The following is a 12904-nucleotide window of genomic DNA, read 5'->3' on the forward strand; positions in this document are numbered from 1 at the left end:
CTCTTTACAAAAAGGGTGGTCAAACACTGGAACAGGCTTCCTAGAGAGGTGGTCAGTGTCCCCAGCCTGTCAGTGTTCAAGAGGCATTTGGACAATGCCCTCAACAACATGCTTTAACTTTTGGTCAGCCCTGAATTGGTCAGGACTATATAATCGTTGTAGCTCTCTTCCAGCTTAAATCTTCTGTTCTGTAAGAATCTGTGTGACACTGTTGTAACTGGAATGGGTAAAGAGGAAGAAAAAGGAAGTCAGGAAGATAACACACACATTTCAATTTAAAACGGCTTCTTGCCTATTTTTCTTGATACACATCCCATGGTTCTTTTTCTGGGTCTAATCTTCTGAAGGAGGATATAGGAAAAAGACAAAGGGGATAGAAAGGAGGTAACAGTAAAAGGATACCAAGGAACAGGAAGGGGTAACTGGTTGCTCTCACCAGCCAAAGCAGTCTGCAAACATGAGAGGCCATAGATGCAAAAGGGGACAAATCTTAAACGCTCCTTACAGATGTACTCCCCTTCACCAATGAATCACTAAATACATTCTGAAAAGTTCTATATATTTAGAAGCTTATCACAAAAATATGGAATGGATGAATTATTACTTGTAGGGTTGGCTGCTGATACTGCAAAAAGCATTCAGGTAGAACTCAATTTATAACGGATCAGTGCCAGAGACTGTCACTTCATTCTGAGAACCTTCTTTACAGCTACATATTTAACACAATAAATATTTATTCTACAAAGCTAAACATAACAGTGCTTGGAGAATCTCTTTTTGTGTGTGTTTACACACATTCAGCATTTCAGAACTTCGATTTCACATTCATGAAACAAGAGAAACGTCAATCCATACATCAGACTTAGAGCAGGCCTCAAATAACTTATGTCTCAGCTGGCATGCAAACCAACTTCAGATTTGTCATTTGGTGCCTTTCAAAATGTATGAAGTTTTTTAAAGAGAGAATTAAACTCCATGATAGAAAAGGCAACTCTTTCCACTTCGCAGTGAATTTAGTCTAAGCTCCATCCAAAGCCTAAAGACTTGTAAAATAAGAAGCTACGTCCCGGCAAATTAAATACATATGAAAAAGCAAAATACCAGTATTTATAAATCCATTATTTGTTCACATCACAGTACAATAAATACTCATGCAGAGCTCGACAAAGATACAGGCTTTTGAGCCAGGATGACTCTGTTGGCTGAGACAGAAGCTTTTCTGTTACTAAGGTCCTTGGAATCAAGAGCTGGTCTTTCACCTTTGGCCACCCAAAGCTGTCAAAGTTTAGCATCAACTAAAATTTTGATTTTTGAGTGATGCACTTTATGCACTGCAATCCTCTCCTACTTCCTGCTGTGCTATCAAGTTGTACCGCAACGCTAATTAGCGACGGGGACGGTAACACTTGGGACACCACTTCAACCCATTCCCTATTTATAGGGATATAAGCTGTGCAGAAGCAACTTTTGCCAGTATTTTGCTGGTAATTAAAGCATACTCTGATTCAATCATATTAAGCTGACATTAGAATTATCAAAGTTATAACAATGAATACTTAATTAAAAATACTTATTTTAGTCTGTAAAGCAAATTTTATGAGTAATTGGCCAGACAGCTTTTTTGCCTCTGGGGTGCAAGCCGAGCATAGGTAATAGGGTAGCAACGTAACTACAGAAAACAGGCATTATGACATAAAATGCATGTGATTTTGGCTGTTACCCTCACCACCAGCTTTTAATTATCAGCCTTCAGCTAACTGAAAAAAAAAACAGTTTTGATGGGTATTCGCTATAGCAAACCCTAGAAGAGCTACAGAATATAAACCTTCGTTGCTACAACCACGGGCAAAAAAGGGTTTCTACCCTCTGTGGAAACTGACCCCAGCTGCCGAGAGGCGGCCTCGGCTCCGCGCCCCCACCAGCCCCGGGGCAGCCCGCGAACCGCCCGCTCGCGGGGACCTCACCTGGCTCTCCCCCACTGCCGAGATCAGTGGCCATATTTCCAGTGGAACGCTTCACCGCCGCTCTCCTCCCCGGGGAAAGCCTGCAAACACCCCGGGGAAAGCCGGTGACTCCAGCCGCTCGCCGCCCCGGGGCCCGGCGGGGTTGCACCTCACCGACAGACGGCGAAGGCAAGAGCCGCTCGGGGGAGAGACGGAGGCAACGGGCGCCGGGGACGCGCTGCCCTCGCCTCCCGGCTCGCACTTCTTTCGGGAAGTGAAGCCGCGACTGGGCGTGGGCAGCGATCAGAAGCTCCCCCTCCGCAGCAGCCCCGTCCCTTCAGCCCGGCACGGCGTCTCACGGCACCACGGCGGCAACCGACCGCTTCCCGCCCCGCGGACGCGCCGGGACGGCAGGCGGGCGGCAGGCGGGGGTGAGACGAGGCAGGCTGCGTGCGCATGCGCGCTGGGGCGCCGCGGCGGCCCCTGCTCAGCTGCGGGGGGAGGCGGGAAGCGCGCGGCGTGCTGGGGAGCAGAGTTTTCTCTCAGAGTCGCAGCGGGTGCCTGGAGGTGTAAGGATTCCTTTGCTACACTTCCCTGAGAAGCTTATGGGTCAAAGATAGGCGCTTACGCGTTAAACTTCTCTTCAGGAAATGCCGCTGCTATTAGGAGTAGGCGGGTGGTGACCGCAGCCGGGAGCGGTGTGGAGCCCTCTGGGAGCTCGCGCCTGTCTCTAGTAACGAAGTCTTAACTACAGTAAAAGCTGCTGTCTCTTACGCATGTTTCCAACTTTTCCCTTGTCCTCTTGCAGCAATTAGGAAAAGCACCAACCTAATTACTTCCTGCTTGTTTCTGTGCTTCTCACCAGCGTCGGTACGGTTTGGGCTGGAAGACGTAAATCCTTTCCATTTGGGGAGTCGTGAGGCGATCACAGCAGCAAGGAGCAGGAGCTTTCTCCTCGCTGGTGAAGTGTGACTCTCGTGTGGCCGGGGTCTGAGCCTCTGTGGGGCTTGAGGCCGTGCAGTGTGAGTGCTTTTAAATGGCTGAGAAAGTAACTTGCTGTAAAACTATTTCATTCAGCGTTTGTATCTCTTTACAGTGAATTAACGACTGGCTGAGATGTAGGGTTAAAAGGTAATGAGAGGTTTCCTCGTGCTCTTTTATATGACTTCTACACCATTGCTATGTCTTGCTGTTTTTATTATAATTGGAAAGCGTGCTAGTAGCCAGCTTACCTAAGTCTATTCAATGTAATAAAACTTGCACGAACCACCATTACTTTGGAAAATCTTGGATCTGCTGTCCTTTAAATTGAGCAAGTGTGGTACTAGGTAGACCTCTAATGAAAGCTAATGAATGTTTTGCAATTTGCCTTATTACTTTATGGTTCTTTTTAAAATTGTATTTTTTTTCAAGAGTAATATTGGATTACAACAATGGACTAAATCTTCAGTACATTCATTTAAGTGCACTGTAAGCTGTTTCTGCAGGAGTTAAGGATTTTACAAAAAAAGTTATCTGTCTCATATAGGTACAAACAGGAATGTGATGCTTCTTCTATCTCATCATTTTAGACACTACAGCTATATTGCTTTAAAACACTATTGAAATCTGGCAGTATTTTCAAGTAGGTGTTTCAGATATTTGCCTTGACCAGTGAATGCAAATAAATATATTAGCACACACTGAAAATAGAATAATAGAAGGAAATGTTGACTTTTAAGTGCACAGTGTTAATTTAATGGTGTAGTATAAAGTGGTTTCATAACACTTTATTAACTTTCTTAGATGCGCCCATCTACTCTTAAACTTTACTCTTTTGAGTAAGTGATCCTGCATGTGGAATTCTGTCTTGTTTCCTTCCACGGTAAGTGCACATAAGGCATGTGTGCTCCATTTACGGGAGCTCTGTTCATTGCAGAAAAACACTAGGAAGGGGCTTACCCTCTGTGGATACTTCATACTCATGCTGCTCAGTGTTTGCAGCTTGGAAATCTGAAAACGTAACACGTGCCTACATTTCCTGTGGATTAATATTTTCTAGATCAGTTTGAGGCAAAATAGCCATTGAGCAGCTGTTTGTGTTGTGAAAGGGACTTATTTAACATATTGCTCTTTTATTTGATGGCGTGCATGGTAATTGCTGCAGAAGAGTTGTCGCTGTGCTTGCTTAGAATGCCTTTTCTTACTAGTTCTCTCTTTTTGTTTTAAACTGTGGATGATTTAGTTTTGCCTGTTTGAGGTACTACTAATACTGGACTATGAGCCAGTTCCTGCTGACTTAAGCATGCTGTTAGGAGGCTGTTGGGTGTCTTCGCTCCCCATGCTTTGTACACTGACTGTTTTCTTTCAACTCGTGTCATCTTGCTTCCAGAAACTTGCTATTTGAGTTGGAGCGAACGTTAGTGATGGTAGAGTCTTTCAGAGTTTCTAGGGCTATCCCAGGTCTCTTGCATAAAGCACATTTGATGCTTGCCTAGCATATCATGCAGGTAAAATGCTGACATAAGAATTTAATTAGCTTTCAGTTTGTTTAAATACAACCTTGTCAAAAGTGATCGTCCAATAATTGATTTTTCCTTTTTTACTGGTCATCTTAAATTAAGGTCTCTAATTACTAAATCTGTTGCTTCAGATTTTCTCTAATCTGTCACACTTCTTTGATCACATCGTTGTCTCCTTGATTGTGAGTGTATCTGCTTACCAGTCGTCACTCTAGCTATTTTACCGACTTGAACTCAAAGAGAAGAGGTCTGGTGCTTTTCAGCATGAAAGTCAGTGAATGGAAACTGGCTAGTGTGACTGTAGCAGAGGGCATGAGGCACTGTTAACGTGTAGTCGTAAGAGCAAGGCTATGGCATGTAGGGAAGTGTAATGCCTGTGGTTACATTCTGCTCATGTACTACACCTGCTGACAATACCTGCAGAATGTGGCAAGTTATGCTTACCTTTCTGTGAGTCTGAAGAACATGGGTGTCTGGGAAGAGGTGAAATGACACAGTTTAGTGTTCCCCACTGAAGGAAACGTGATTACTACAACTTAGCTACTGAGCTAGTACCTCTCTGGTCACAGGACTTAAACAGTGTGTGCGTAATTCTCAGGCTATGTGCTGCCAGTTCCCTTCTTGTACAGCTAGGAGATGTGTCAGGGAACAAATCAAGGATCACCTTTGTGGAGGTGGAAAGGAACTCCTAATACTGAGGAGGGGAGGGGTAAGGGGCTGTGAACCTGTTGGAAACTGGCCTCCACTGATTCATTTGCTTATTAAATAGCTTAAGGCTATGCTTAAGGTTTGTACAGTTATTTCTAAGTAACAACAGCTGTTGGAGTGCAGTGTTCTCTGTTCTTGCTGGTCTGCAAACGTTCAGTGTGTTTAACAAGATATGCTTGCAGTTTTCCTTGAAATCCTGTAGTTTGGCTGGTTTGCAATGACCACAAAGGAAAGTTTTAGCTAATTGTTTCATCTTGCATCTCAGATTCATGGAAGTTTTTCTCGATGTGTTTTTCTCATATTACCAAATGATCTAAGATCATGTAGTGGAGATTTTTTGTTTATCTGATCTCTTGATAAATATTTCTGATGGTTTTGAAAGGTGTTTGTTTGGGTACATAGTTGAAATGCCTTAAGCTTGGTAAGACTTCAGAGTGATTTGTAACCACGCAGGTGTAAAAACTTACGAAAAGCATTCATGTAACTGTTTAGTTGGTTTATAAAGCTAAACTATCCCAGCTCTTCTAATGTGTAAAACCATGATTTGATGATTTTACAAAGTGTGGTTTTGTTTTGTTTTTCTTTCCAAGCAAACAGTGTGGTTGGTGCTGAAATGGAATCTGAGATTCTCTTTGACAGAAACTTTGTTTCTCATTTCTGTAGTACCTGAAGATGGAATTTACAATTAAGCACACATGGGATGGTTTGCCTGTGAGCCATGAGCCAGTAACAATTGTGCTGAAGTCAGGCAATGCAGGACTGCTAATGGAAGTTAATGCTCCCTTCTTTAATGATCCTCCAGCACCACTTGGAGAGCCAGGGAAACCATTTAGAAGGCTGTGGGACTATGAGGGTAAGTTCTGCTGCAGATATATCTGACTTGTGTAGACACTGATGTTCCTCTGTAGTTAATATGCCTGGTCTTTATTTAAGAGTCTACAATGGCTATTTTTTCAGACTGATCTGAATAGTTGTGAGTGTATGATGTGTAATTCAGTTTGGTTTCTCTGGTCACAGTACTGCTTTTAAAGATCAGATGAAAAGTAAAGTAAAAAAGTGCCTTTTTGTGGGGAAGAATACTGGCAAAGAATTTAGTTGTAATCGCTGCTTTACCCTTAAACAGCTCCTTAAGTAACTATAAGCCACATACTCTATTCTGCTGTAAACCGCCCCAAACCTTTATCAAGAGCAATGCTCTTTTTCTAGGTGGTGAATTGATTTTCATCACTAACTGGCTGTAAGGTGGGTGGTTGTTTTATTTTGTGCAACAATACAAATGGCTGGGAAAAGGAGCAAATATATTATGCCACTCAGTGGCCATAAAGGAATGGAGCATGATGCACTGAGTTAATTTCAAGAATGATGAGATTGACTCCTCCTGATCCTGTAAATAGTATAGGCATGTAAACTTAGCTTCTGGGTTACTGATATAACTTGTGGCATAATAGAAGCCTGGCAAGTTTGAATATCCAAATAATTTTGTGTCATATATATGTGTGTGTGTGTATATATATGTATACAAAAATGCATTTACAGTTGGTAAATAGAAGTGAAATCCTAAATATAGGTTCTTCTTTTGCTTTAAGAAGTAGAGCGCAATAGATAAAACATTTGTCTATTTTAATCACTTTCCGAAAGTATATTTGAGGAATAGAAGGGTGAAACAAAGGCCAGCTTATGAAATACGTTTCAAAACTGTACTGAAATGGAATGGGGAATATTCTTCTAGTAATACTGTTTAGTTTCTCCTTTCCTGTAAACACTTTCACTTTTAACTGCTGCTTTGAATAATGCAAGAATTTAATGTTTCCAGTGGTTCTTTGCTTCCTAATTGTTGAGCTATTCTGATTAAAGCTCTACTGAAACAGTATTAGCACCTCTCTGATGATATTGTACTAAATAGGCTTATGTAAAAATAAAGTTATCAATCATATCTAATCATAATTCTAACTAAAGCTTTCTAATAATGTTATTGCTCTGAGAAACATCATTATAATTCAGCTTTGTGTTCCTGAAAGGTGACTCAGCAGTCACACCTGGCTTTCAGGTACACCTGGAACAGTAATCCCCTGTCCAGAGTATCAGCCATCTACAGGAAAAATCCATTTAAGAGCTAAATGCTTTGTTAGTATTTCTGATATTTAGCAGTCTTATTTATGGGGTGTGTGCTCTGCTGTGAGCATATGTTCCTCTCTTCATTTTTTTTCTGCTCTCTGATGCCCTGAATCCTGAGGCTACCAGCAAACACAAGATTTCTGCACTTAAGTGCTCTACCTGGAGTGCATGCTGTCAGTATGATTGACTAGGATCACTCTATCTTGGTCAGCTTTGTTCACAGCAAGCATACTAGGTGAAATAGCTGCTTGCCGATGCTTTTCTTACTGTGTTGGCAGCTAACATTAGTTAGTAGACCTGCCATTTTTCTGTTGAATCAAGATGAGTGTTTCCAAAGCTGGAGTTGGTAAAGTAAATAAAATTAGTACAGTACTTTATAAAGCTTTTTATGATTATAGGCATTAAAAATAAAAGCTCTTGAAGTTACAATTATGGCATAGCATTTCCAATAGTTAGGACGCTGTCAATAGCATGTAGACAATTAGGCAAACTCTGGTGTGGCATAGTCCAAAAATCCTGAAAACAGAATTGTTTTAGTGGGATGTGAAGGTGTCAGGATATTATAAAATAGCTGATATAAAATACTGACAGCCTTTTCCTTTTTTTTTTAAGTTGTAGAAGCATTTTTCCTGAGTGACAGAACTGAACAGTATTTAGAAGTCGAACTTTGTCCGTAAGTACAGCATTCTGAAAAAGTCGTAAATGTTAATTTGCATTTCCAGTTCTAATGCTTGTAAGATATATGTATGAGGAAGACTGGGTACAGAAATTGTTCCAATATGGGGAATGTACATGTTTGGCAGAACACTAGACTAATAACTTGGCATCATTTTGAGAAAATTGTGCTCTGATTTTTTTGACAGCCATGGACAACACTTGTTGCTGCTGCTTTCTGGCAAAAGAAGAGTGTGGAAAGTATGTGGTCAAGTGCATTCATAATGTCCAGAAAAACTAATTGGTTTTGGGTATGTGTTGCTTGACTGGAAGGTGACGTTACCTCTTTCTTCTTTTTTTTTTTTTTCCCCCTCCTTTAACAGGAAGAACTTCCTTTAGAGTTTGAGGTGACCAGAATGAAAACCAAATGGGAGGGTAAAGCTCATCTTCCTTGGAATTATTTTCCACCATGCACCAACAAGTTCAATGCATTTGCAATTCATGGCTCAGGAGAAGAGAGAAAATATGAAGCGCTTCATCCTGTGCCTCAACATGAGCTACAAGAGGGACAGAAACCAGATTTGTAAGCACAAAATTAGCTCTTTTGTAATATAGTTGCACTATTCTTGGAATACTTAAAAAAGCTAATCTGGCTTTTGGATTGAGTGCCGCTAGTATTTTAATTATACTGCTTAGCCCCAGATCTGTTGGCACTGTACTTGGTATAAAGCACTGTGGTGCAGATAGCTGTAATTAGTGCTTGATTTCTATGTTATCCCCTAGGTGGATAGAAAATGATGCATTCAACACCATTGGCATCTGTTTTATCACCTTCCTCAGCTAAATCATAGATAGGTTGTTCTACTTTTTCCTCGCCTCCAGCACCTCCTGAAATGCCATTTAATGTTAATTTCACCAGATTCATTTCCAGTAAATCTCTTTCGCTTCTCCCCTACTGTTCTAAACAACCTCACCTCTACAGATGGTTCCATATTATGGAAAAATTTGAGAAGGCAGACTGAACTGAAAAGTGTAATAAAAGGATACCCAGTGTCAGTAGAAAAACTAGAATTTCTTGATTTCTAAATCGTGCTTTGGGCCTGTTTATTTTCTTTGACAGTGAGGCTGAATCGATTTGAAAAAACCATCCCCTTCTGGGCATTTTGTATAAATGAACTAGTTCTAGAGTGTACGCTATAGTTCTTAGTCAAACTTGTTACTCAACATACAATGACAGCCAGGTAAGGTAAATTTCAGATAAGTTACCCTTTGTTGCCTTTATTTAAGAAAAACTTGGCATCTGCAACTGCTTATATTGCTAATAAAATACTTCCTCTTTATCAGTGTTCCGTAAGAAATAGATACTTTTATTTTTCTGTGGTAAACTGGAAAATGCTTGTAATAATTTTCAGGAAAGGATTCTTTCTATTGTTTCTGTAGTACCCCTGCCAAAAAAACCCTTGACTTTTTCAGACATTGGTAATAGATGCAATTATATGAAGAGGTTGCTCCTTGCTACTTTCATTGCTCTTAGTTTGTCTTTACTCCTACAAATTACTTCTTAATAAGAGGATTCCATTTACCTTTATAAATGATTAGTGTAGTCTCAGATGTTCTGTCTACTGTTTGGCAGTTGTTTAATGTAAGTATTAATTAGCAGTTGGCTTCAGTGTCTTCCTTTTATTGTTTCTGTCTGGTAGCCTAAGGGAGAAATTCTTAGCAAGGACTGATTCATAGTGTTTATAAGAAAACAAGACTTCTAGTCTTACAGGAAAAAAAAATGTACTGCTAGCTTCATTATTCTATCCAGCCTTCCCCTTTTCTGTAAAGAGACGATATCTCTGTGGTATGATTTTTCAATTGGTCAAGAGTTGTAAATTTTCACTCTGTTGGAGTGCAGGTAAGTCATAAAGCAGGGTATCACTGACTCTGACTGCAGTTCCAGACAGCATAAGTTGAGGGAATTTAAAAGGTGAGCATTTTGTTAACTTCACCTTATGCTGTGTGATACTTGTTCATAGCTGAGGATTTTGCCCTGTGTTTTCCAGGACAAGATTTTCAGAAACACAGTAGTGGTTTTTGTTTATAAACTCAAGTTTTGGAAAATGAACATGGAACGCTGGTTACATTCCTGTCCAAGAAAACCTGAAAGTGAAAACTAATTAAACCTATTGAGGATGCTGCCTTTTATTAAGACGAATACTACAAGACTTAACCTTTTTTTTCTTTTTTTTTTTTTTTCAATTTCTCCTCTCTTTGCAGTCATCGCCTCGAATTTTTCAAAGATTTGAACCTGAAAGAACTAACGGGAGAAGATTGGAAGCAGCCTGAATCAGACATATGGAAGTCTCTCACTAATTAAATAGATTGAGGCATAAGTTTTTATAGCATTAAGGCTGGATGAAGCTGTTTGGAAACAACTTTTTCATTTTGAGCAGAGTTTGTAAATATCAAATTAGTAAGGCTTTCCTTGACACCAAAATCATTGATCAATCTTAAAATCAACTGTAAAGTATCTGGGCCAGTTGATTCTAAGTGTATGAAGTACGCAACGGCTTGTGTTTCAGTTCATCTGGGTATGGAGTTTTTCATCTGTGCAATGATGAATCGGCTCCTACCAATGAAGGGGAAAAAATGTGCTAAAATTACAGCTGTGTTTTCATGAGAGCTCTAAGCCTGGCAAACCAGTATATGGCTTGGAATCTTTCAGTTTCCTGCAGTTGCTGCATTTCTACTCTATTTTCACTGCTGCTAGTTTGTTTCTTGGCCGTTGAATGAGATTCTTACATGCCTGATGTTTTTGATTGCCATCAGGAGAAAGAATGCCTCCTTCAGGAACAGAACCGGGTATCTCTGTCATGGCATTTTGTGGCCCAGTACTTGCATTGCGAGATGGTGTGGAGGTGTATAACACTACCCTGTCCTATACCTTCCTATATCTGGAGTTTTCCCTTGCACAGTGCCGAAGGGGGGACTTAATCTGTATTAATTCATTAGCAGACCTACCTGCCTCAAATTCAGTGTGGAATTTCTAGTGATGTTTAGGTAGAGAGGGTAGATTTACAAAGGTTTTATGTATCCTGGAAAAGCTTCTGGGAAAAATAATGTTTAGTAAAAGCTTTTGATGTAGTTGTGCTCCTACAAAAGCTTGTTTGTTCCAATACCTTGGTCACATCACCTTAAGGATTCAGCTCAGACATATGAGAATTTTGTTTGCGTGCCCCCTAACATCAGAGATACTCTAATTGTATGTGCCTACGTTTTCTACATATGGGCATGAACATTTTTAACAGTACGGAATACTGTTAGATGGTAACATCTTATCTGTAAATTCTCACAGGATTTACAAATGAGATGTTCCTTTTTGCCGAGCACCGTAAGTACTGCTTGATTGTGGCTCCTGACTTGATACTGTATAAGTTAACTTAGAAAATGGGAAGCTTACCCATGAACCAGATCCTACATTTGAAAAGTTAGGTGACTTTAAAATCAGACCTCTTTGGTTTAGTTCAGAATGAGGATTCAGACCAAGACATGGTCCTTAGTCCTTTACTAGAAAGAGGACTGCCTGCGTCCTGTTGAAATGTCATTGTCACAGGGTAAAAGGGTTCTCTAATTTTGTGAGAAGGTTTGTTTTGGGGGTCTGAGAGAATATGGCTCAGTTGTAACTGAGGGAGTATCTTTCAGAAGTTATGCCCTGGGCATGTGGTGTTCCATCTCATCCTCTTGTGTAGCATTTTTTATGGAACAGTTTAGAACCCTGCAAGTTCCTGGAACACCTGGACTGCCGTTCTTGTAGTCTTAACATACTGCTCAAAGCAGGGTTATTGGTGAAGATAGATGAGTTTGCGAAGGGCCTTGTCAAGTGTTGAATAACTCCAGAGATGGAGCTTCAAATGCTCTGCGTAGCCTGTTTCAATAGTCAAGTTATGAAAGCTTATCGAATTTCCTGTGCTGCAACTTGTGTCCATTACCTTTTGTCCTTTCTCTGTGCATCTTCAGGAAGAGTGACTTTTTATGTATAACTGCTGATTAGGTAACAGAAGATAACTGTTAGCTCCCGGTGGACTTCTTTAAATGTAGTCATTCTCAGTTTGCCTTTTGTGACTGTCATTAGTAAGCACCTTCCACTCAGATAATACTGACAGACAATTTAATAGTGTAGTTGGGTTGTAAGTCGGAGGCAGCAATGCTCCCAGGCCTTCCTTGTTTATTTAGCACATACACGGTTCTAAAAATTTTGTGTGTGGCTTTAGACGTGAAAATGTCTGTAAAGTTTTGCACAAGAGTGCACTCTAACTTGTATTACTGCAAGGATTCTCTGTTCTCTTCTGAGCTTGTATGCAGTAATAACCACAGTCTGATGGTCATGTTTTCTTTGCTATCTTTAAACTTAACTCTGCCTGTAAATACTGCCTGAGAAGAAAAGAAGATGGGAATATGCTGCCTTTGAAGAACGTCTTGGTGTGATTAACATCTGGGATAGAATGTTACTTCAGAGTTTTTGTTGGGCTTTAGTTTCTCTCTTTGTACTTTCAGTTTTATAGAACTATACTTTCAAGTTTAAGGACATTAGGCTTTTTCAGACGCAGACTTTGGCATGTCAGTGCACTCAGCCATCCAATTGTTTTTGCTATCTTTTAATTAGACACTATAGATTCCTTGCTATAAAGTGCCATCTGTTGAAAATTATAAGTATAGTGCATTCAGTTGTTTGGCTTCTTTTCTACCTTCAATCCATGTACAGTTTTCTAAAGAATGGCATCAGTCTGAAATACTGAAAAATCCAATAACTGTTGATTAAAAACATCTTCTAGATACTAACATTTCAAAGCTGCTTTTTAAATTTCAGTCAAAAAGCAAAAAACATTCCACTAAACTTTTAGACTTCATTTTAACACTTTGTCAAAAAAGTGCGTGCAAAGGTTCAGAATTAGTTTACTGTTTTTCTCACAAAGGTTGCTTTCGTGTGATGAATGATGT

General features: G+C 40.1%; 2 protein-coding genes across 7 annotated transcripts in view; one reads left to right on the forward strand and one right to left on the reverse strand.

Moving 5' to 3' along the window:
* Positions 1 to 2397, reverse strand: part of SCLT1 (sodium channel and clathrin linker 1) — a 46156-nt gene extending 43759 nt beyond the window's left edge. For 2 of the 3 annotated variants that reach the window (XM_075090249.1, XM_075090248.1), the window contains exon 1: positions 1965 to 2397. In XM_075090249.1, the coding sequence (XP_074946350.1) occupies positions 1965 to 1998 (34 nt within the window). In that variant the 5' untranslated portion in view covers positions 1999 to 2397. The remainder of the gene's footprint in view (positions 1 to 1964) is intronic. The other variant, XM_075090250.1, reaches the window with a different exon arrangement.
* Positions 2256 to 12630, forward strand: C4H4orf33 (chromosome 4 C4orf33 homolog). Of its 4 annotated transcripts, none has more exons than XM_075090253.1 (7): positions 2467 to 2512; positions 3040 to 3074; positions 5816 to 6005; positions 7880 to 7940; positions 8131 to 8182; positions 8305 to 8504; positions 10184 to 12630. In XM_075090253.1, exons 3-7 carry the CDS (start codon positions 5825 to 5827, stop codon positions 10281 to 10283), a joined length of 594 nt encoding a protein of 197 aa, XP_074946354.1. In that variant the 5' UTR covers positions 2467 to 2512; positions 3040 to 3074; positions 5816 to 5824; the 3' UTR covers positions 10284 to 12630. The 4 variants fall into 4 exon arrangements, with proteins under 4 accessions (XP_074946355.1, XP_074946354.1, XP_074946352.1 ...); XM_075090251.1 differs by lacking the exons at positions 2467 to 2512; positions 3040 to 3074 and adding exons at positions 2809 to 2965; positions 3729 to 3807; XM_075090254.1 differs by lacking the exons at positions 2467 to 2512; positions 3040 to 3074 and adding an exon at positions 2256 to 2374.
* Positions 12631 to 12904: the final 274 nt, after the last annotated feature.

This window comes from Phalacrocorax aristotelis, chromosome 4 (genome assembly GCF_949628215.1).
Source record: "Phalacrocorax aristotelis chromosome 4, bGulAri2.1, whole genome shotgun sequence".
In the NCBI taxonomy this organism is placed as follows: domain Eukaryota; kingdom Metazoa; phylum Chordata; class Aves; order Suliformes; family Phalacrocoracidae; genus Phalacrocorax; species Phalacrocorax aristotelis.